The 25,223-nt window shown below is 36.7% G+C and overlaps 1 protein-coding gene and 1 long non-coding RNA gene across 6 annotated transcripts in view; one reads left to right on the top strand and one right to left on the bottom strand.

Annotated features, from left to right (window-relative positions):
• LOC115853680 (uncharacterized) overlaps positions 1–19,735 on the top strand; it is a 31,745-nt gene extending 12,010 nt beyond the window's left edge. Inside the window, exons 3-6 of the long non-coding RNA XR_004039680.2 lie at positions 3,888–3,987; positions 6,383–6,477; positions 12,511–12,702; positions 16,991–19,735. This is a non-coding gene — a long non-coding RNA (uncharacterized lncRNA). The remainder of the gene's footprint in view (positions 1–3,887; positions 3,988–6,382; positions 6,478–12,510; positions 12,703–16,990) is intronic.
• DYNC1I1 (dynein cytoplasmic 1 intermediate chain 1) overlaps positions 793–25,223 on the bottom strand; it is a 335,916-nt gene continuing 311,485 nt past the window's right edge. For all 5 annotated transcript variants that reach the window (XM_060304623.1, XM_060304625.1, XM_030857238.2 and 2 more), the window contains 2 exons: positions 21,279–21,404; positions 793–1,725 (listed from right to left, as the gene is read on the bottom strand). In XM_060304623.1, coding sequence (XP_060160606.1) covers positions 1,615–1,725; positions 21,279–21,404 — 237 coding nt within the window. In that variant the 3' untranslated portion in view covers positions 793–1,614. The remainder of the gene's footprint in view (positions 1,726–21,278; positions 21,405–25,223) is intronic.

Below are 25,223 nucleotides of genomic sequence, written 5' to 3'. Positions count from 1 at the left end.
GCACAGTCATTTTGACAATGCTGATTCTTCCAATCCAAGAACATGGTATATCTCTCCATCTGTTTGTGTCATCTTCGATTTCTTTAATCAGTGTCTTATAGTTTTCAGAGTACAGGTCTTTTGTCTCATTGGGTTGCTTTTAAACGTATTTTAGATATTCATATTTTAGCTTTAAAAATTTAATGTTTTTAAAGAGTTTCAATATTAACACACTGTATAGCACTTAGAGAAAAGCATATCATTATTTCAAAATTAAAAGAAATCTCATAGCTCAAGGAATCCCTACCAACAAAGCACCATGGAAATTCTCTTCCTAAAAAGCCAAAGACTGTCTTCAAATGTTTTTCATGACTCAGCCACTATTTATTTTCATTCTCTCTAGGCAAGAAATGACCTTTTGAAAAAACAAAATCCTATAAAGTTGTTTAGACATATTTCCTAGTCCAACAGTAATAAATGTAATTTTCTGGTATAAATTAAAAAATAATGAAATGTGTGGAACAGTTGGTATTTGTTCATCTTAACCTGTTCTTCCTACTCCCAACACTTGAAATAGTCTTTGGGTTAGAGTGGCTCTGGTGAAGGAGACAAGAAAACGCTTTCCAGAAATAGCACACACGTTCCTTCATAAAAATAAAACCAGAGTCTTGGTTTAAGTCCAGCCAGGTTGGCTGCCTATAAATTCATTATCAATCTTTAACACGGCCCTAATGTATCTCCCCTACCCTCTGGCCACAGCAGAATTTTAATCAGGCAGTTCCCAAGCAAAGGATTTATCCACACTAGAGCAGACCTGGTTTGGAACATTTTATTGGCAATACTGGTGTCATATTTAGGAACCACAGACTTTTGTCAGACTGGGTTAGCTTGAATGACAAATATCAATGATCAGCTATATTTGAAATATTGTTAAAGTACCTAGAAATAATAGGCATTAAAATTCATTCCATTCACTGCAACAAACCTCTAAAGATTTCATGTCCTCAGTGGAACCGGCATACTGTAATTGTTATTTGGAACTTAATGTAACCTCAACAGCAACAGAGAGACAATGCAGTCCTCTCATTATGCACATGCTCTAGGATCGTTTATTTTAATGCTTTCAAATAAATATGTTCCATGCAGCACACCACAATAAATAAGGAGCAGCAATGTTCTTCTAGTAAATCCATTCATAATGTGAGTCACCGTGTAAAACGCCACATCTCAAGTCTTTGGCCCTGTACCATAGCATGACACCACATCTGCACCTAATCATATCTGGCTTCATATGGATTTAATAGGACTATGCCAGAAGTGCGTGTAAGCACAAATTTAACCAGAGGTTTCCAGCTATTAAATACAGCTACTAAGTAGTTAAAAGGCAACAACTCAACGCAAAAAGGCTCCTACCTCCCCATCCCCACTTTTGAGACAGAAATATAAAGACAAATGCTCTGGCGAATTTCAGGTCAGTGGACAGTATACATCTGGAATACTTGGAGCAAAGCTGGCACAACATGGCACCCAAACGGTCACGGCAATACTGATACTGAATGGACACTGAATACAAGCGGACTTGATGACTGCAGATGCTGAGCTCTAGAAGGTCAAGATGGGGACGGCTCATTTCCACTAGGCAGATAACTCAACGGTGCCTTCCTCCTCGCTGTCAGCTCTGTTCGCACGAATCTCCACGAGCGTCCTGGCAAATCGGGTCCACTCATCATTGTGGGGAACTGCAAGCTGCAAAACAAATTAACGAAAAATGGTGAACAAGATATCTTTCATGCTGAAAGCCTTGAAGCCTGCATGATTGTTCTTCTTGAAACAGATGATTCCCTTGGAATGTAAGGAAATCAGATAGTCTTCCTTGAATCAGATCTCTGAAGCGTTGCTCTTAAACTGGTAATTTAAGAGAATAATGTCACTCTCAAAAGCAAAATCGCACGTGGGATTTATAAAACATTAAAAATTTATGTAAACTATATAGTTCATACAGTATCCAAGTTAAAGCACTTGCAGTAAGAAGACCAGAATTACAGCGAACGTGACAAAAACTGCATTACTAGGAATTTGAAATAACGGTGGTATTGTCTTCCTAAGTCGATGCTATTGATCCTTTTCTAAAAAGTGTTGCTAACGTGCCAATATATACATGACAAGAGTATAACTTACATATTCAAAGAAATCTTACTACTATAATATGACATTTTGGCTTTTCCAGCAAGATCGTATATGATGATGCCAATGAATAATAGTAACTAAGATTTACCAAGAGTTCTGCTCTAAAGTACTTTACATGTATTCTACTTATTCCTCACAGCAATCCTATGTAGGATAATATTAGCATTTACATTTTACGAAAGGAGAAATTGAGGCACAGAAAGATTAACTCATCTTGCCAAGGTTGCATAGCCAGCAAATATCAGTGCCAATGTCATCTGGTTCCAGTAATTACAGGCTTAGCCAGTATGCTACACTGAATCACCAAAAAGAGGGATTATAAAATTTCCCCAAAATATCTTCTCCTGTGCACAGTTCAGTAAGGAGAAAATTAACCCCACCTGACACAAACTGCATGTATGGATTTTTGTTAGGTGTTTTAAAGGATAATGATTTCTCTACATGGCATCTAAAAATGAATTGTCTAAAGGTATCATGCAAGTGTTTGGAATAAGAAAGAATTATTTGAAGATGAGAAGCAGGATCAAGTACAAGTCTGAATGGTTTTCATGTAATAAAATTTGTTTCGACTGTAGAGCCATTTTCTTGGAAGACTACCCTGTAAGATGATGTAATCCATCTACAGATACTGGTGCTACACATGCTATCCATATATTCCATAAACATTAATAACACACAATCATCCCAGTCAATATACATTTTCCAAAATAAAAAAGCAAATAAATCTAAACTTTGAGATCACTTTTACAGCTGAAAAATTTCTTACTATATCAAGCCAGACATTTAGGACTTTTTAAAATTTAATTTTATTTATTTATTTTTGGCTTCATTGGGTCTTTGCTGCTGTGTGCGGGCTTTCTCTAGTTGTGGTGAGCGGGAGCTACTCTTTATTGTGGTGCGCGGGCTTCTCGTTGCAGTGGCTTCTCCCGTTGCAGAGCACGGGCCCCAGGCACGCAGGCCTCAGCAGTGGCGCAGGCTCAGTAGTTATGGCTCGCAGTCTCTAGAGCACAGGCTCAGTAGTTGAGGCGCACGGGCTTAGCTGCTCCGCAGCATGTGGGATCCTCCCGGACCAGGGCTCGAACCCGTGTCCCCTGCATTGACAGGTGGATTCCCAACCACTGTGCCACCAGGTAAGCCCCTAGAACTTAAAATTTTTATTACAGTTGATGATATCCTCAGATACGATCTATCCAAGACAACTTATTGGAGGGTGGCATCATCATCCTACAAAGTACCGTCCTTCAATTAGTGCTCTGTTCTGAGGTTAAATGTTTCAAGGATTTAATTCTGGAAATGATATACAGGTGGGAGAAGTAAGTTTATTTTTCTTTTAACAACTTTTTTTTGGGTACTTCTTTGTTATTTCTTATTTGGAGAAACGGAGTACTAACAAGAACTCTCATTTAGTCGTATGAGTGAGTTCTGGATGGTTAAGTACTTCCCTAGTTATTGAAATGAATCCAAATTCCTTTTTAGACAGTGACACAAGTTCACAACAGTCTTGAATGGCACTGTTACCCCTTTGCTCAGTTCATTTTCTCTACTTTGAGTTATTTTCCTATGCTCCACTATTCATTTTTCTCTTCAATTTTACAAAATACTGCACTGGGGAAATGAAGTCCTCAAATTATACAAAGAGCTAACAAAAAGTATGAGCAGGAAAAGGTTGGCAACGTATTTATATGAAAGAATAGGTCCACCCTTTCTTGTCTTTTCTCCAGCTCCTGACCAAGCCCTCCCAGAAAGAACCACAAAAACAAAACAAAAAGCCCAAGAAGATACAAAAGCGAATCCTGATAACGTAACTTTTTCTCATATAAGGTGAGAATCAAGTTAAATCTAAAATGCCTCGTAACTTCATGTAACGTTAAATATTGGGGAAAAAAAAGCAGATCTCACTAGTAAAAGTGATATACTCGAGGGGTTTGGCTTGTAAACGTTAACACTGTACTTCTTATTGGTTAAAATGGCACAAATTTAAGTTACTATATGATACCATATGTAATGTTTTATTGATAGCAATGTATAGAAACTATACTAAAACAAAACAGGTCAATGTGTTTACATAGTTTCATGTAGTGGTAACGGCAAGACTTAAGAAACAACTCTAATAAAAATTATGAAACATTAAGGGTTGAATATGTGTCCAGATACAGTCTGGGACAGAACTGAGTATCACTGATGACATATAAAATTGCACATCTAACTTTTCAAAGAAATTTTTTGGAAGTCTCGTTCCTTTATTTGTTAAAGAAATCAAAGTAGTAATTTTAATATTTGCCATTAATAAAACAAAATTTAAAGGCTTTTGTAAGTAAAATCTTTGAGGTTTTTTAAAAAAATTGAAGTATAGTTGAGTTAAAAATTGTTTCAGGTGTGCAGTAAAGTGATTCAATTATATATACTTCAGATTAGTTTCTATTTTATATTACTACAAAGTATTGAATATAGTTCCCTGTGCTATTCAGTAAATCTCTGTTGCTTATCTATTTTACATATAGTAGTTTCTGTCTGTTAATCCCATATTCCTAATATTATCTCTTCCCACCCCCATCTTCCCTTTTGGTAACTGTACGTTTGTTTTCTATGCCAGTCTGTTTGTTTTGTATCTACATCCATTTGTATCATTTTTTAGATTCCACATATAAGTGATACCATGATATTTATCTTTCTCTGGCTTACTCCACTTAGTATAATAATGTCTAGGTCTGTCCATATTGCTGCAAATGGCATTATTTCATTATTTTTTATGGCTGAGTAATATTCCACTGTGTATCTACACCACATTTTCTTTATCCACTCATCTGTCAGTGGACATTTAGGTTGCTTCCATGTCCTGGCTATTGTAAATAGTGCTGCAATGAACATTGGGGTACATGTATCTTTTCCAATTAAGAGTTTTCATCTTTTCCAGATGTATACCCAGGATTGCTGGGTATGTGGATTGCTGTGTGGGATTGCTGGATCATATGGTAGCTCTAGTTTTATTTTTTCTCAGGAACCTCCATACTGTTTTCCATAGTTGCTGCACTAATTTACATTCCCACCAACAGTGTAAGAAGGTTCCCTTTTCTCTACACCCTCTCCCAGCATTTAGTATTTTTTGCCTTTTTGATGATGGCCATTCAGACCAGTGTGAGATAATACCAAGTTGTGGTTTTGATTTGCATTTTTCTAATAGTTATGGATTTTGAACATCTTTTCATGTGCCTGTTGGCCATCTCTATGTCCTCTTTGGAGAAATATCTATTTAGGTCTTCTACCCATTTCTTTGATTGGGTTGTTCAGTTTTTTGATACTGAGTTGTATGAGCCGTTTGTATGTTTTGGATTAGCCCCCTGTCAGTAGCAGCATTTGTAAATATTTTCTCCCATTCCATAGGCTGTGCTTTGCTGTTATAGAAGTTTAGGTCTGATTTGGTCCCATTTGTTTATTTTTGCTTTTATTTCTTTTGCTTGGGGAACTGATCTAAGAAAATATTGCTATGATTTATGTCAGAGGATGTTTTGCCTATGCTCTCTTCTAGGAGTTTCATGGTGTCATGTCTTATATTTAGTTCTTTAAACCATTTTGAGTTTTTGTATATGGTATGAGGGATATTGTAATTTCATTGATTTACATGTTGTCCAGCTTTCCCAGCCCCACTTGTTGAAGAGACTGTCTTTTCTCCATTGTATATTCTTGGCTCCTTTGTCACAGATTAATTGACCGTAGGTGTGTGAGTTTATTTCTAGGCTCTCTATTCTGTTCCATTGATCTATGCCTGTTTTTGTGCCAATACCATTGCTGTTTTGATTACTATTGCTTTGTAGTACAGTCTGAAGTCTGGAAGGGTTATGTCTCCTGCTTTGTTCTTTTTCCTCAGAATTCTGGGTCTTTTGTGGTTCCATGTACATTTCAGGATTTGTTCTACTTCTGTGAAAAATGTCATGGGTATTTTGACAGGGATTGCATTAAAGCTGTAGATTGCTTTGGACAGTATGGCCATTTAACAATATTAATTCTAATCCAAGAGCATGGATATCTTTCCATTCTTTGAATCACTTTCCTTTATCAGTGTTTTATAGGTTTTATATAGCATATACGTGTTTCACCTCCTTGATTAAGTTTATCCCTAGGTATTTTATATATATATTTATATTATATAAATATATTTATATATATATAAAATAAATAAATAAATATATATACTTTTTTTTTTGGCTGCACCCCACAGCTTGTGGGATCTTAGTTCCCTGACCAGGGACGGAACCCAGGCCCTCAGCAGTGAAAGCACAGAGTCCTAACCACTGGACCACCAGGGAATTCCTGGTAGGTATTTTATATTTTTGATGCTATTTTAAATGGGATTTTTACTTTCTCCTTCTGATATTTCATTGTTAGTGTAAAGAAATGCAACAGATTTCTATATGTTAATCTAAGAATGAATTTTATCAAATTTAAAAGTTTCTGATAAAAATATACCCTACTGTGGAACTACTGCAATACATTTGACCTTTTCCATGGTGATGGAAATAATAGTACTATATTTGTCCTTAAAAATACAGATGCACCCTCAAAAAATGTTTCACAGTATTCTAACATATCTTGTCTTTTTGATCTGTGAAAGTTTCATTTAGGTTGGGAAAATATTAGAAGTTTGTTTTTTCTTTTTTAAATTGCTCTGCCAAGCATTTTCCTCTCTAGAATACCATAAACTTCACAGAAAAGTTCGCTTGTTTTGGTTCACACACACAATATTCTTGATTAGAACAGGATGAGAACACAATTGCTTCTAGAAACTTAAATTTGTCTACCTCCTCCTATCACACTTTTTCATCTAGCTGACTATAAAAACAATCCAAGATCATCATAATGTTAGAAGGTGAGGTGCACACTGCCCCATTTTTAGAGTTAAATATCACCATCAGCAAGCACTTTAAGTATAATCTTAACTTGAATGTGTATTCACAGGCTGTTTCCACACCCAAAGTAATAATTTTTGGCATCTGAATTACTTGTAGGTAAGACCAAACAGGTATCCTAACACACAAGACCACCACTCTTTTCATTTTACATCTTTGGCTGTAAACAGCATCTGTTTGGACAGAACTGTGTCCTTCTTACCCTTGGCAGTTCCCGACTCTTCTCACCTGGTTCTCTCTTATTAGAAATGTCTAGAAAATAAGTTCATGAGCATAAGTGCACCTGAAACTTTCTCTAGGAGACTTTTAATCCAATTTTACCTTAATCATTAAGTAGGATTAAAAAACTCTGCTCATTTCTTTAAGAGAAAGACTGCTGTCATGCCCTTCTAACTAGCATATATATATATATCTATTCAATACTGATTTAGTCATCATGGACTTAGTACCAGCTATATGGCAGGCACTATGGTAGGACTAAAGATACAGTGATGAATCATTTTGGCATATGATGACTATAAATATTAATTACGGTGTTTTCTTAGGTCAAAATGTGTGAATACTGGCGTAGGTTTTTTTTTTTTTTTTTAAACTTTACTGATATTCAGAAAGTGAGTAGAGTAACCTAAAATTTACCTTCTTACAGTGATAACTGCAACGTTTCCTGGTATGTGTTGTGTGTCAAGCGAGTAGCAGGGAAGCAAATGGCATGTTAATGACATGGCTTCAGCATCTCTTCAGGTTTCTGTCAAGGCATTAAGGCTAAATCTAGACCATCACTATGGATTTTTTTCCCCCTGAAAATAAGTTTAGACTAATTTTCAAACAATTTAAATTTCTGATTGATAGGAAGAATATTCACAAGTGTCTAATGGTGATGAACAATTTCAATTAATTTAAAAAACATATTTGAGAAGCACTGTGAAGGAAATAGCCCATAGTTATATCAAGGGACTACCATAAAAAAGGGCCCGAAAAAATTGACCAGTATTGTCCTGAGTCAAATTGGATCTGGAAACATTTTGGGCCTTCAGATTCATCCACCAATGTCCACATCCTAGGTCAGAGGTGACTCAGATTCTTCTACTGCTTCACCCAGGGTTCACCACTCGCCAGTTTACCACCCCCCTTCGCAATTGGATGATTGTTTTCTAACTTTTTGCTAACTGTATAAAGCATTTTTTGTGTCAAAAGCACTCAGGGAGCCAATTCCTGAGATAACAAAATCTTAGCTCTAAGAGTAGGTGCCTCTTATAGATATGATATGACCATACATTTACAGCCAAGGGAACTAAGGCCAAAGGTAGTTTGTAAAGCAGTAATTTGGCCCTAAGGAGGAGGTAAAATGAGCCTTAGATATGGACAGGAAACTTAAGTCCTGCTTTCATCTTGGTTACTGGCCATGGTCAGGCACTTAACCTCTCATTGCCTCAATTGTAAAATGGGGATGATGGTGTCTGACCCATTTATCAAAAGAGATGTGGAGAGGATGAGAAAGGTAATCTAAGTGAAGAAAGTACTATGAGTTCAACACAGAATAGTCATGCATTCTTGTTCTAGGAACAGTTACTCAGATTGAACATGTTCCTAAAAATCACATATGTGAGTGGCATACGTATCAATTCGATATCATCTTTGTGGTTTTGCTTTAAGAATTAATTCTAATTTTGCTATGTGAGGACATTAAGAAGCAGACCTCTCTCTGACAGACAGGAAACAGAAGGACAGGGAGCTGAATGATTTGCTCAAGACCATGTAACTTACCGCATGTCAGTGTGGGCAATCAGGAGCCTCACCCCTTTAGGAAATGCCAGCATACCATGGCAGGCAGGTAATGTGTTTTGAGTCACCTGCTAAAAGATTCTAAATATTTTTAATCTTCTAAGATTCCTGGAAGATGTAAAGGTCAGAAATAAAAAGGAAACGTGCAAAAGTTGTGGAAAAATTCATGAAAATCGATCGTTTTCATCCTCCCCCTTCATCCCCCTAGTTCTGAGGCTGTGTCATGGGTCTGCCTCCCACCCTCCTGAATGGAATGGAGTATGCCCCTAGATCCTGCCCTACCCCATCCCCAAATAACTAATTAGGCTAACCACTGGGTGTCCTGCCTGGGCTTCCTGGGCTTCTTGTGTACCTAAAGGGAGGCACAGATTGCACAATAACTAGATTTTGAGAATGGAGCCAGGGTTGACTTTTTTCCACCTCAGACAGCACCCAGATGATATGGTTTCTTTCACAGCTCTGCCAATAATTTCCTGGGTGTCCTTAGGAAATGTATGTTTTAACATCTTCACTTCATTTGTGAGAAAAAGGAATTTTTCCACTAACTGCTAGGACCATTGTGAATATTAAACAAGATCTCCCCCCAAATATAAAAAGCTTAAGCTCAGTGTTTGGCACATTATAAACCCCAGATAAATGATGTTGTTCACCCTACATTTTTCCTTCTTAATGTTAATTCCCTCTCCTCCAATTTTTTTCCTTTTTTCGCTTCCTTACCTATTTTCTTTCTTCCATTTTCTTCTTTTCACCTACATAGAGCACTGCATTTTTTAGAAGTACACCTTAGATTTGATCATATTTGCTTTCTTAAGAACCCATACAAATCATTTCCTACATAGCTATTATTAAATGTATGACTGAGTTTCACGAACTGGGTGTGGGGAAAGGGTTCTTTCAGATCACAAGAAAAATCCTGTCAGAGGACGTTTTGTTAATTTAAAAATCAAATTCCAAGTATAATTATTCCTTGTAAATATACACACACACACATACACATGCATCTTTTTCATTTTTCAAATATGACCAATACAGCTTTGTCAAACTATTTAATTTTTTTTATAAATTTATTTATTTACTTATTTTTGGCTGCATTGGGTCTTCATTGCTGTGCATGGGCTTTCTCTAGTTGCAGCCAGCACGGGCTACACTGTGTCGTGGTGCACAGGCTTCTCATTGCAGTGGATTCTCTTATTGTGGGGCATGGGCTGTAGATGCATGGGCTTCAGTAATTGTGGCACGTGGGCTCAGCAGTTGTGGCTCGTGAGCTCTAGAGCTCAGGCTCAGTAGTTGTGGCGCACAGGCTTAGTTGCTCCGTGGCATGTGGGATCTTCCCGGACCAGGGCTCGGACCCGTGTCCTCTGCATTGGCAGGCGGATTCTTAACCACTGCGCCACCAGGGAAGCCCAAGCTATTTCCTTTTCATGGCACTTTCTATGGTGGGAGTCTACATTTTTAGCTCAAGTTGTAAGGCCTTGTAACCACTGAACATGCTGTTATAAAAATCAAATGACTTTTTATAACCAGGGTTAAGCACACAAATATCATGCATGTGTCCCTTTTTATAAGCACATGGCTAACCATTCTAAACAGTCCTCAGTCAAGCCTCCCTCATTTGTTAGTAATTTTAAAGGGTTTATAGTACCTAGCAGCTGATTTTAAATAGCTGCATTATCTGCAGTAACTCCTACCAGCCCAATGCTGTATTTTTTATGTTAAAAGTATCTGTCTCAGGCACTGCCTAGTATAAAAGCAGGTTACTTTTTAAAAATATCTTGGATAATTAAGACAGAAAGGCATTCTGTAATTTCAGTGTGCCACGCTTAACGTATCTGAGAACCCAAGCAAATTGAAATGAGTAGGACTCCAGGTTTCAAGATGAATATTCCAGGATGTGTGGTTCGGCAGCATCTTTGTCATCTTTCAATTAAACGGAGTCATTAAAAAAAAAGTCTGAGACAATTACGTTAACCATGGATTCCAAAGAGATACACAATTCAGCTCCTGTATTAACCTAAAAATGAAAGTTTTCTTTAAAACGATATCTTACGAATTACCTTTTCACTGTAATGCACACTGATTTTTGTTGTTCTTGTTGCTAATGCATTTAAAGAAACCGTGGACGTGAACATGGGTTTCCACAGAACAACTGCTAAACCCTTCTAAGCTCTAAAAGCTTTTTAAAAAGTACAACTGTTAATGGCACCCCAATTCAGGAGATTGCGAACTTACCGGTGTACAAACACACATTTGTGTTCAGAGGAAGCCTGTATTTTTTAGGACACTTCCCTTTGCCACACACACAGAAGGAAGCAAAGCGGGAGGTCATAAGCAATGAAACAGCTGCCAGAACAGAACGAGACCAAGCTCCACTGTATTTAACTCTTGGGAGAGTCTAGCATCACTGGTAACAATGGATGAAACCACGAACCAAAATTCCAAGCCAGAATGCAGTATACAGAGCGCATAAGTATACTACAGTGCTCCACCACGAAAAGATATACTGTGTGGTAACTTAGTATTTAGAGAAGTCCAGAAAGTAGAAGTTACATTAGTCTCCATTCTGTAGCATCTGCTGTTACCAGTCAGTAGGTCAAAATTTCTGTGAAATTTAGCATCATGCTAAGCTATGGTAGTCTGATGATATCTGATTATTTTTTGGTTAAGAAAGAATTTCTTTTTTCTGAAAATCCCATCTAAGGGAACCCTCTATCCACCCATGAAGCTTGAGATCTTTCTGCTAAAGTTCTCTTCCTAGTATCTTTAAATGAGTGTTTGCCTTTATAGCATGTTTGTTAGAAGAATACTTTTAAAAAATCCATTACCACCCAATTAAGGAAAAAAATTAAGTTAGGACATAAAAGTCAAAAGTAAACAGTAACAAATACGAGTCTATATCAATTTCAATAAGCCAGCAAACACTGAAGGAAATAATTTTAAACATTATTCTTAAAAAGTGAACATTTAGAACTATTCTTCATGTTAAAATTTAGCATCATGGGAAGTGTGGCAAAATTCTGAAGTTTTTACCTGAGGGGGGAAAAACCCACACAGCTGAAAAAGAGTTAATTCACTATGGCTTAAAGATGACCTTGTTCACATCTGTATCAAAATCTTGTCACTCTCTTTTCTTTAGAAATGTCTTCAGCATTATTTTTCTATTATTTAGAACAATCTATTTCTCTGTCCAAAAGATGGAAAAAATTGCTAAAAACTTTGGCTGGTGGGCAACAATGGAAAATAAACTTTTTAAACTTCACCACCATTCTTTGTCCATAACACAAAAGATCAAGAAACTGACAGGGAAATGAAAAAGCATATGCTACTCAAACTGATCTCTCATACCAGCTGACTAAACATATATCCTTTCTCTTTCTGATATTTACTATAGGTTTTCTAGTAAATTTCTAGCAACCACTGCATCTAAGCAGTTTTGACAAAAAGAAGGCTTATTGCTAAACATCTTAAAAACATTTACCAAGGCAATAAAAGAAATGTTATTCCCTCCTACTGAATGTTTGGGCATAAAAGAGGTATTTTTATAATGTAGTTCATGATTTACCATATCTATAGTGTCCAAAAAAAGCAAAATGAAAAAGAAGCATTTTTCCAGTGGTTTGACGACTATTTGAATAAACTGTTCCTCTTCTGTTACCTCTAGTGACCAACTGCTCACTTTTAAAAGCAACGGAGGGGCTTCCCTGGGGGCGCAGTGGTTGAGAGTCCGCCTGCCGATTCAGGGGACGTGGGTTCGTGCCCCGGTCCAGGAGGATCCCACATGCCGCGGAGCGGCTGCACCCATGAGCCATGGCCGCTGAGCTTGCACGCACATTCGGAGCCACACAAAAAAACGGTAAAAGCAAAGGAGGGGAGAGTGACTGGGATAGAGACTGGAGAGGAAGGACAAGCACTCTTTTCTAAATATATTTTCTATGTATCTTTTACCATGCAAATATAGTCAAAGGATTTTTCCTGTCCATTCATCTATAGCCAATGTGGAGGCTGCCCTCTGAACGCTTCACACCATTAAGCTTTTCCTTAACCTTCAACTTTCACATGTGAAACATTCATTCACCGAATTATTTACTGAGTGTCTGTTATGTGCCAGGCACTGTGCTAGGCCAGGTTATCCTGTTCAAATAGACAACTGGCAAGTACCTATGTTTCTGTGGATGTGGCACTCTAAAATCAGAAAAACTCTACTGAGGAATGTGATAAGCCAAAGGAGGGCTGCCAGACTGATTTTTTCCCCTCAGTCAAAGGGTGCCTAGTTCTTAGGATACTAGAAGATGTTCAGTTTTTTCCTAAGGGTTTTTAATGCCAAGACAAATAAAAATAGAAGATCCTGTCTAAATGTTGAGGACAAAGATCTCGGGGAATGGACCACGATCAGCTTTATCGGCCAGCCTAAAAAGTAAGAGTGCAAACTTTCTTCTACAATGTTAAGCTCTGACATTCCCTAAATGGTTGATCAATAATTCATGTTTTAAAATGGGAAAGATGGTCTGATAGCTGACATTCTCAAAAATTCATGCAGACCTTCCTTGAAAGTAGAATAGAATGATTCATTCACTTCCTCCCTTTGCAAGTCCAGCCTGTATGGCATATAAATATTTATACATCAACATGTATAGGCAGATATTTGATTTCATATTCTATTTTAGATATACCAATAGTAACACACATACTCGCAGAAGAAACAAATAACTTCATTTCTATACAGGCCAGTGTTAATCTAGACATATGATTGAAGCAGCTTCATGCTCGGGCTGGTCTAAGCTGTGATTTGAGGCTACCGTTCTAAGCAGTAATTTTTCAAGATAAAGTTTAGCAGTTTTGAAATTCTAAAACTAAACACAATTTTGTTAGACATAAAAAAAATTAACACTATAATTAATGACTGCTTCAAACTGCTATTGAAGACGACAGTTTGAAACCACAGAAGAATCATAAAGATGATTAATTATACAAACTGATACTTGTTTCAGAAGGTTTATAGTCAAAGACCATTTATCACCAAAATGGGAATATATTAATTTCATTGAATATTGCAGATTACTCTGCACACATTTGGTTTTTATAAAATTAGATATTAGTGTTTTCACTTAATCAACTACTCCACAATATATAAAAGTCATTAAGTATTATCAATTCAGAAAAAAGTGGCTTGAAAATATATTTAAATCCATTTTTATACACTAATGCTACCTGAATAAGCACACTATTTATATAATAATTAGTTTAATCATGGTCTTTTACATATGTAATTATCAAAATAAAAGCCACTGTGACTACATTCACTATAAGATAATTATAACATTAATTGGAATAGCACTTTTCTTTTTACAACACTTTTCCTAGAAGAAATCAAGTTAATACTAAAATTATAATCGTCCATTTTAATCAGATTATTTTATTTCAAATATAATTTATTATGACATGGAAATGAATATATTATTTCAAAGTAGCTTATTTTATATAATTATATTTATTAGCACCCCAAATCTGCCCATGCAAATATATGCCTTTGTGCTTTTGACTTAACTGCACAGGTTTGTGGCTATGATAATAAAAATTCAGGTTAAAAACTGAAAAGTCCAGTTGAAAAATCCCAAATGTTTTGCTTCTATGTCATCAAATATCTAGATATTACTGGCAGAACTAAGTATCTGGATTTTCAGTTTTTATCTGGATTTTGGCATCACAGAATAGTTTATGCCAAAGTCTTTGCAATGGAGGGAAAAACCAAAAGAAGTGTTTAGTATCAGCAAAAGATAAAAATATTGTTTATCTGCTGAAGAATAAGCTACTACTTAAAACACCTTCAAGAGTCTAGCAACTTATGGCCACACTCATTTAATGAGAAACACAAGTGTTTTGGGTGATTATAACTGGACTCTGGTAAGCTGAGCCTAGCTCTGCCCTTCTCTTCTGGAGGCTCCCAGAGCTTAGCTATGCTATCAGGCTCGTCATCAGCAGGGGATAATGGCTTTCATAGAGCACAATAATTAAATCGACTGATTTCGAGTGCAGTTCTTTTTCATTAAGGAACTCTTATTTGAATCAACCCCCAAATTTCACTTTAACTTATTTTGTGTTCTGCATTCCCCCCTTCCCCACAGAGGGGGATTATTTAGAGCACAAATTCCTGTGGAAAACTGATGTAGGCACTGTCCTACTGGAAAACATGAAATCGTTCCACAAAACAAACAATTATTGCCTCCGTGTAATCGACTTAAAAACCATACGTGTATTGTTAATTTATTTTGTGTTTTGCTCAAACCCTTTTTGACTCCCAGTACTTCCAGTTTATCAGGTGCTCCTACGTAGAACTGCTATTTAAGCTGCAAGGAAAATGGCTCATGGAATCTCTTTGCTTTTATTCTTATTCTAGCTGGCTATGAGAATGGTTTGAGGCACATTTTAATAGTCCTCTTACATTATCATACCTTGACCATCATTCTAAAGTATATTGCACAGGTCATTTTTCCTATTGGGAATCCAAGTAAACTTTTCATTCTAATTTTTAATTTCAGCTTTAAAATATATTCAAATGAACATTTAGCAACTAAGATCTGATGCAGCCAAAAGTAAATAAATAATAAATAAATCTTTTTAAAAAATGAACATTAAATTCATGCTTACGGTTTTAGCAGTTGCATTTGATCTCTCGTATTCTCCTGCCTTTTTCCTTTCTAAAAAATTTTCAAGGCCTTTTTAACACATTGACAAATGTCAAATTTATTGTATTTATTAAAATTTGTAATAAAATGACTGCCATTCTTTTGGCCCCAAAGAGTCATATCAAACAAGCTATATGAAATGTTGCCAAAGCTCAGGGTTAAACTTTAGAGATTAATACACATTTCCTTAGGTAATTAGTGAATGGGATACCAAGCAAATAAAGCTGGGACGATAAGATTTATTCATCTCCCAAATTAGTTTTTAAGTTGCCATTTTATTTTTCAGATTCTACTTTAGGCTGAAATGATTTTGGAATTTTATCATTTGACTACTGTAAAAACAATCAGGGATTTGAAACTTATGAGTATTCATCACAACTGAAAACAGTCTTCTCTAGAAGAGGTTAATGGAAAAAGAAATAATAGGAGGTGGAAGATAAACTGCTTCTTTCACAACTGGTGCTGCAAACAGCATTCTAACTAATTCAGATAAGCAGCAAACATAGTTGTTAGGGGATATTTATGACAGCTGCATCTGTGTGACAGCAACGAAGCATTAAAAATGGCAACGGGCTTGCTATAAAACACATCTGCAAGAAAGACAGGTAGCTAGGCTGACGATCAATCATCAGGACACGTGAATAATTCTATACTCACTGGCCCATGTGCTGGTAAAACCAGCTCCGTACGTATATATAAATAGAAAAGCTCGCTATTCGGTAAAGAGCCACAGCAGGGAGTAATTTTTATTTTTAATTCTTAAGAATATGTGTGTTCACACATCATTTTTAAAAATCCAACAATGATGAACAGGTCTCTGAGTGTATTCTTCTTCAGAATACACTCAACATTTTCAGGTTATATTTGTAGTTAATTTCTGACTTGTTATCTTACCCATCTTTCAATTAATTTAATGGGATCATACAGCTCCAAAACAAACAGATTGCATCCCACAGTTTAGGGAGCAAAATCCTGGAAACGTATTCAAGAGCTAGGCTCATTTTCAAGTGTAGATCTTAGAAAATTTAAATGGTGCATGCACTGTCTATTTAAGTAACTTTTAAGATGCATGAATAGAATTAAAATTATAGCCAAATAATAAAAGGGGTCTTCTCTGTCTTTCACTGAATTCACATAACTTCCATTTATGCTAATGGGAGTTAAGCACCTGCTCTGCAAAGAAAATAGACCCCTATCTGTGAAAATAAACGTGTACAGTATATTTTCCAGATACAATGCTCAAATCAAACAACCAAAAATGTATGCTATATAAACAAAGCATCATGTGGCCTACCTGAAAACACTTGTTTTATATTTTACCTCCTTAGTCGTAGACCTTGAGATATTACTCATGCCTTTGCTATTTAAATGTACCAGAAAGAAAAAAAAAAAAGGATGGACAGACTCAATCTGATGGTTTCAGTGAGCTCATACACAATCCTCTGTTTACCCCTTCAGAAGTTCATAATAAATTGCATCAGTAAATCTGGATTCAAGCCACTGCTCTCTGCCATCATCTTAAAAGTCACGGAGGACAACTGTACATAAGAGGAGGGCATGATCATGGGCGCACTGTGCTGGGACTCCCTGCAGCAGCTGCAGCCTCGGCTGGGACAGGAGATGAGGCAGACGACTGTTAACGACTGTGACACCAGAGTCCCTTTCTGCAGCGCCCTTCTGGCTGAGTGTGAGGTCTCACAGGAAGGCACGTCTACCTGGACTTGAATGGAGCTCTCTCCATTGGCAGTCACAGGAGTCACAGAACCTCTATCAGGAGGTTCTTGACACCGAGGTGGACAGAGAAAGGCCGCCCCTCTCGACTCCACCTAAAGTAGGCATCATAGAGATCTTTCCCAAAACTCTATTATACTTTCAGTTAAAATTGTGATGTGATCAAAAGAGGGTTGTGGGGAGGTAAATTAGAATATCCACCAAATATCCAAATATGATATTTACAATATAATGTCATTGCTATTCTCATCCAACATTTTTGAATAGTCTTAAGGAATAGGTAATAATAATATCATATGGCATGCACTACATTTAACCATAGCTCTATAAAGATTTCTCCTTCTTCCTAATTGTCTAGGTCAAGGCCAAAATTTTAAATTTCTGATCTGCATTGTGAGTGGTATTGAAAGCAATACTCTTGTGGACAGGAGGGAATACAGAATTTGAGGGGCCCAGTGCAAAATGGAAACATGGAGCACCTTGTTGAAAAATGTCTTAACAATTGGAAGACAATGACAACAGAGCATTAAACCAAGCTCAGGGCTCCTCTGCACGGGGCCCTGCAAGACGGCACAGGTGGGACAACCATGAAGCCAGCCTCGCTCTGAAACAGGACCTTACGAAAGATAGCCTGCTGCCCCCTCCTCCCTTCTCCTCAGCCTAACAGAGGTCTCAGTCAAGTAAACCATGGGAGAATGAACGTGAGATGTCCTCCGGTAGACAGACACCAGTTCTATGTACTGAGGTCCCGAGGAAAATGGAGCAACAAAGTGTCCTCTAAAAACTACCATTTACTTCCTTATACAGATTGTATTGTAAGGCTTATCGAAAAGTGTTCCATCTTCTTCCTAGAGGGTTCCACAAAGCAAGGTTTTCTGTCCAAAGGCCAGCATGACCCTGGTGATGGGCTCTGTTTTAATGGGGCCTGGAGGACTAGTTTTGGATACAGATAAATGGTAGCACTGTCTCCTGGCAATCTGATCCTCAGTGACATATTTTTTCTTTCTCTGTATTTTTTTCCTTTTAAAATCACTTCCTGTTTAAACCCCTTCCCTCTCGTCAGTCGTGCACCAGCGTTGGATTTGACCTCAAATTCTAAATGGGCCAGGTTGCCGTGAAGGCGCTCCACCTGGCGTTCTGCAGTGTAGGTGATTAGGAAGGCTGGGGAAGCACTGTTTAGGGGGTGCCCTTCTAAGGACAGCTGTGCTCTGTCAGGTCTAGGTTCAGTGAACGAGACAATAGTAATTACAGTAATGGCAGCATCTGCCTATGAGCTACCATCTCTCCGAAGTGGGCTTCAGCTAAACTCAGCTGGAGGAGTTGTCTTTCCTTCTAGGAATGTGGAACCTCTACAGAGTTGGTCTTCAGAGAGTTAGAACAGGCTATAGAGGCAAGCAAAGAGAAACAGAAAAGGACCCCTTTATTTCTCCCCCAAAATACATATAAATATTTTTGTAAGGTATTTACAAATTTAAGAGAAAAACTATACTTACAACAAAATTATCTTGTAAAGTCTGAGTTTTTCTGAGCTATAGGTTACTTTTTAGGATCAAACAATACAGAAAGAACTGTTCAAACGTATAAGCTTATCCTGATTTTCGGTCGTTCAGAAAAGGGCTCGAAGATTATAATATTACCTACTCTCAGTAAAAGAGTATATCCCCCCCCCCGTTTTTTTTTTCCCCTGGTAGTGAATTTGTAGGGATAAACAACCCTACAAATTTGGGGGCCTATTATATGTCACAGAGATTTTTTTCTATAGCCTGTCTAGACTCCAGACAATAGGTGAGACTGGCCTAGAGTTGCAGACATTTCCATAGTCTGTAATGTCCCTTAGAAAAGTAAGGGCAATAATACTAAAATGAAAACCAGCCTGATCTGCTGGTACGATAGGAGAAATATGAGTATGACAACACTTTACAACTTAGAAATGATGACAACAACCTAGGAAGAAGTTTTAGCAGCCATATATCAGCCAAAGCAACTTCTACAAAATCATACATACTCCCCCAGTATGAGTCATATTCAAGTAATGTTGTCCAACGGCTATAAAATCACCTTATTGCAGAAAATTCTGTATATATGTTATGTTGTATTTTCTTATTGCCTAGAGGTGGTGTGTGTGAATGTATATTACATATATATGAATATATGACCACAAATTATTTGTGGTCAGCATACAGATTTTTCAAAATGCCTTACTTTAAATAAACCAGATTGTTAGACTATTCTGCTTTCCAGCCCTCTTGGATAAAACAATTAATGTTGCATATAATCTTAAGAGAATTAAGGGACGTTATGTATAAGTAAGGGAAGTGGAGAAAAGAGTTTTTAAATTTCATCTATTTTCTACCATTTCGTCTCTGAGCATGTCTCCACATACCTATTTTCTCTCCTACAATTGTACTTGTTCTAAACAAAGGAGAGGAGGAGAGAAACCTTTTGTTTCTTTATATTCTCCTTCTTTGCTACCTTTTAAATTTTTAAATAAACGAACCAATGTAGAATAAGTGTTTTTGTTGCTTGGTTTTATGATGATGAAGACCATGAAAAAGATGCACTGATTTTAAATATTCATTGAAGAAAATATTGCTTTAAAAATATTGGCAATATTTTTAATTCAGAGGGTATTCTCTTTCTCAAAGACTCCAAACTACGTCAGTAGTCACTGGACCATTTGCATCTTCACCACTGGGGATGAATATTAACAGAGTCTTTGTCACTGTTAGAATGACTCAGCTTATGACATCAGGAGTAGTTGAGGGGCAGCGGGGGGACGGCGGGGGTGGGGGGAGTCTAATGAAATAGACGGCATGCAGTGAAAACAAGAGATTCTTCTAGCTGTTCTCCTTAGAGTTGTACATCCCCAAACAGAAGACTCCCATCTCTGAAGTCATTTAGTTTCTGTCTCTGGCCGAATTAAAACACATACGTACACACACACACACACAAACACCATCCAGCTTGTTTCAACACAACCAACTCTACCATAGAGCATCATCAAAAGTTCCATTGTAGAGCAAACCATCTAGGATTGCCAAAATTACAGAAAGCTCATTGATGAAACCACAAAGAACCCTTCGCAGTGTAATCAGCTATGCCCATCCACCAGGCACTCAAAGAGCACTCCCAAGGTCTAGGACATTATATACACAAATGCAGTATATTTTCCCCCGGAATGCAAATGTTAGATTCATATTACACGAAAACAATTTACACAACACTCTTGTTTTGCTTGAAAGTTCAATATTTTCTTTGTCTTTAAGAAAAAAACTCTTTAACCAAAATGAAGGTTTTTGTCAATACTTTCTCATAGAGTAAAAACAAACAGATATGCTTCTGTAAAATTGACTGATAATGTAACATTAAGTATAGTATGAATATTCAAGGAGATTTATATGAAAAAAATGTAGTTTTTTCTTTTGATATGTACTGTGATATTCAGAATGACTTTACATGTCATATAACAGGATAAACCGGAGAAGTACACACTGCATATAATAACTTTGAATACCATGAAAACGATATGAAGTTCTGATTCCCCTCAGCTTTTTTAATTGGCTACTTTTAATTAAAGAGTAATAGTATATACCTTTTAATTGAACACACCAACTAAAGCTTGACTTTTCAAAGTAAACAACAAATTCCAAATTCAATGTTCGCATGATGAATTTGGCAAACTTTTCATTTTCATGACGCGGGGGGGGGGCGGGGGGGAGTGCCATGCTCCATCACAGGATGGCTGGGAATTCTACAGCGCTCTGAAAGCCCGATCGCTAACTGACGCACGGCCCTGCACGTGGACGCGGAAGACCAAATTAGGCCCTGAGGAAGTCTCACTAAACTCCCACCGAAGTCAATGGAAATTTGCAAACGCACTCGAGAGGGCTCTCAGGGCCCACAAGGTGCTGTCAATAATTTCACTAGGTCTTCAAACCAGATATACAAGCAAAAACAAAACCAAAAAAACTGAACAACAAAAACAAAATCAACACCCAAACCAAATAACATGTACCTCTCCGACGTCATAGATCCAAATACGGCCTTCTGAGTCCCCAACGGCAACTTCTTTGCCACCTTGAGCCCAACGAACACGGTTTAGGGCGGATGCCCCCTCAATGGCCACACTTGCTGTTGGAACCTGCCAAAGGGGTTATGACAAAGAATCTCTGAATATGAACTTAAATATACGAATTCACAACGATACGTTTAACTAGATGAGTCACCACTGCCTGCATGTGCATTAAGTACTATATATCCCTTGTGCAGGGGTGAAAAGGATTCATTGTTCTTAAATCATATGCTCCACTGAATTAAAGAGTAGAGAGAAGAGACACTTTCACAAAAAAAGGAAAAGAGGGAGAGTCTTTTTCCACAGTCAATGGGCAGTGAGTGACATAAATATTTCTTCCGATTATGCAGGGTGCACAAACAACATACAAACACAGCAGCTAAATGTGATACTTCTTGATCAGGTCATGATTTATGGATCAATGGAGGGGGAGATTTCAGGATTTACCAAGATTAAGGATACTCTAAAAGGGGGAATGGGGTATATGGTGGGGAAAAAGTCATATTAAGGGTCTTCAGGGGAAAAAAATGTATTGATCCCTCAAAACCTCATCAGGGAGGGGATGCTCAGAAGAAGAAAAAGCAAGCAAAACTGCAAGTTCTCCTTTCTTTTTTCTTTTCTCACCCCCCCACCTTTTTTCTTCCTCCTAGCAATACCAAGGTATAGGAAGTTCTCCATAACTCTGAAAATGTCCTCAGGGTGATATCCTGATAGAATGTAGCACTTACTTGTAGAAAAGGCCTTACATCTCCTCTAATAAACACCTGAAATCTGACAATGTTGATAATTACAATATTAATCATTATTAAAGTGAACCAGAGGTGCTGAAATGGAACCTGCAGTATTTGTTACAAGAACCTTAATATTTGGAAAAAGAATTTTAGTGGGTCTGCCCCTCTTTTCATCATCAGTTGTGTAAACACTCATCTTGAAGGTTGGAAGTTTATAACTGATAGATCAGATCTCCAAGCCTTCTACAAGAAAGTTGAATAGGAAATGACAATAGCCCATTAAAAATGAAAAAAGGTAAATGTTAAAATAAAAAAGGAAAAAAATATATAGTGAAAAGAGGGCCACCAACATCATCTTATGCCACTGTTTTAAGACCTGTGTCTAATAAACATGTCCTATTAGGATGGAAACACCACATGTACTGTGCCTTAGCTCCCCTGGCATTCTGCTATTCAGGGAATTGAAACCATCTGTTTATATGATATTATTGACCCAATACCTATCTTTAAAATAGCAATAAAAACTCCATCATATGTAAGAATCTATGTTTAAACTTAATCTTGAAATCAATAAAAATTCTTTTACCTGCTTAAATCACTGTATGTCAATTGACAGCAAAAATGTCAAAAGTCCCCAGCTCATTTTTTTTTTAATACACAATTTCTACAGTAAAGGAACCTGCTGTGCAGTGCTGGAGACTGAATTTTTAACCAAACTTTTTAAAGGCCAAAACAATGTGAATTTAGTTTGGGCCATAATTCTGTCAATGCACTTTATTATTAGTGTGCTACTCAGCAAAGAAATCTGCGATTCAGCTATAGAGTTTCAGAGTTAACTTTTAACTCCATAACTTAGAGAGATCATACAGGATCCTACTTTCTCTAACGCTAGTTAATAACAGATTTTATCTGTGAACAATCTCAAAAATTGAATAAAAAGTATTTAATCTTAATATAATACTCAAAAGAAAGTGATTTTTTTGATACATTTTAAATTATGCCTAAAACATTTTAAAGAATTTTATTTATTTGGAATTAAGTAAAGTAGCAAACTGGAACAATTAATATTTTAACCATTTAAAAATATCTTTTCATAGATATTATAAGTGGTTAAAAAAAAAGGCTATCACAGTCTATAACATGTGCTAAAAGAATTATCAAATGCATGAAGAAAATGACAAAAATATATTTTATTAGTTTGACCAGTAATGAGCTTTCAGAAGTTGATGAATCTACAATGAAAATAATCCATATATTGTCTTTGGCTTTCTTACTCTTGTATCTCAGTTTCGGATATATTTTCATATTTTTTTTAAAGACTCAATCATTTTAATTGCAAAGACAGGATGTATATACATAATTTACTACATTGTGTAGAGGTGACACTGAAGTAGGTGAATATGAACTATCCTTGCATAGGAGCAGTCGGAATAACCTGGTTTAAAAGCACAGTATTTTGAACAAGGACAAAGAAACACTGAGATTTCAGTTTTTTTTTTTTTAAACAAATCTAATTCCTAATTGGACAAATATTTGAAAAATGTTATTCAACTTGATAGAAGGCAAAAATGAGTGTTTTAAAAAGTGTTCAGTTCACTACTGGATTTGAATCAGACTCAACGTATCTACTATTATTGTGAAAGCAGAACTACGATCACCGCAAAACTAAACGATCTGCATGCCAAGTAACCATTTTTAAAAATGGTTAACAATAAAACACTTATGTGGTTGTCTCTTGATACCTAGAGCGAGGGAAGGGAAAACACGTTTGGCAATGCTCAGATATTAATTTTGTTTTACCTAAAAAGCCGATTAAAACACAAAACTAAACGAGAAGAGTTACAGAGGAATTACTATGGAGTTGGTAGAACACTCCATTACATCATAGTTGAGTATCACCTGAACTCACTTCTACTAAATCTGATTTCTGACTGGGTCTCCTAAATCAATCTGGAAAATGTGTTTTTGGTTGTTTAGAGTGAATTGAGTTTATTCTAGCAGATAGAAACAATATGATTTTAATCGACGGTGATGAAAGACTTTGGGAAACCATCACATCGTAGAGTAATAACACCTTTCTATAAAAGCAGTAATGTTATAAACATTTCAACATCTGAAATGATGGGCACTGCACATATTCACGCCCTTTATTTCCAAAGATGCTTCATTACATAACTCTTGTCCTTGTCATACACTTCTGGTAGCCAAAAGGAAAAAATAGACGTAAATGGAAAGTTTTTTTAAAAGACAACTATTTGGCAGTGGTTTTAGATGTATATAATCTTGCAAGATACAATGACTCAATAATAACACCTGAAGGATATTTCCCTGCCCCCTCCCAGAAAAAATACTAGGGGAGCCTGTTCCTCCTCATATCCTCCAGCTGTAGGCTTCCTAATTAAAAAGGCTGAGCTGTTTCCTGCTCAGAACACTTCAAAAGACCTCTCTCTCGTTCTCCACTTGACATGTAGTTTTCAGCACTTGTTCTTCTTACCTGTCCATTCTTATTGATGGAGAGCTGCCCTGAATCACAGGCCAGGAGACGACGACGAGACCATTTTATTGTATTAAACTGAAGGACATTTAATATTCACGTTTAAAAAACCCAACCAAAAACTCTGCTACCTGAATTAACACCTCAATAATTTTGAGAAAGTGTAAAAAAGGAAAAATATACGTGGCATAATTTTTAAAACATTAATATATATAGCAAAAAATTTTTAAAGACTATTTCCTAGTGTTAATTGCTTTTTGAAAACATTTTTCACTTGTGAAGGACTCTAAATGTGACATGTTAAAATCTCATTAAAAAATACTGAGTTTAACATACATGTTCAGAGTCTGAAACTTATAAAGGTATGTCTGTGAGTTCGGTATCTTAGTCAAGGATTATTCACCTTGTAAATTTCAAATGGAGAATAGATCTAAACATAAACGGTCAAGAGAATCATCTTTTATGGATTTAAAACAGAAATTGCGCAAGTAGCAAACACTGGCAAATAGCCCTTTTTAAAAGCCCAATCTCAAGTCAAAGTCCACAAAAGCTTACTTTTCCAAGTGTTTGCCAATAGAGTTATTTCAACACCCTGAAATATGCCCGAGTGTCCTTTCCCGCAGTAAAAGGCGTGAACACGTATGGTTTTGCTCTTTGCAGAGA

The sequence above is a fragment of the Globicephala melas genome, chromosome 9 (genome assembly GCF_963455315.2).
Source record: "Globicephala melas chromosome 9, mGloMel1.2, whole genome shotgun sequence".
NCBI classification, from domain to species: Eukaryota; Metazoa; Chordata; class Mammalia; order Artiodactyla; family Delphinidae; genus Globicephala; species Globicephala melas.
This window is presented reverse-complemented; position numbering and strand designations above follow the sequence as displayed.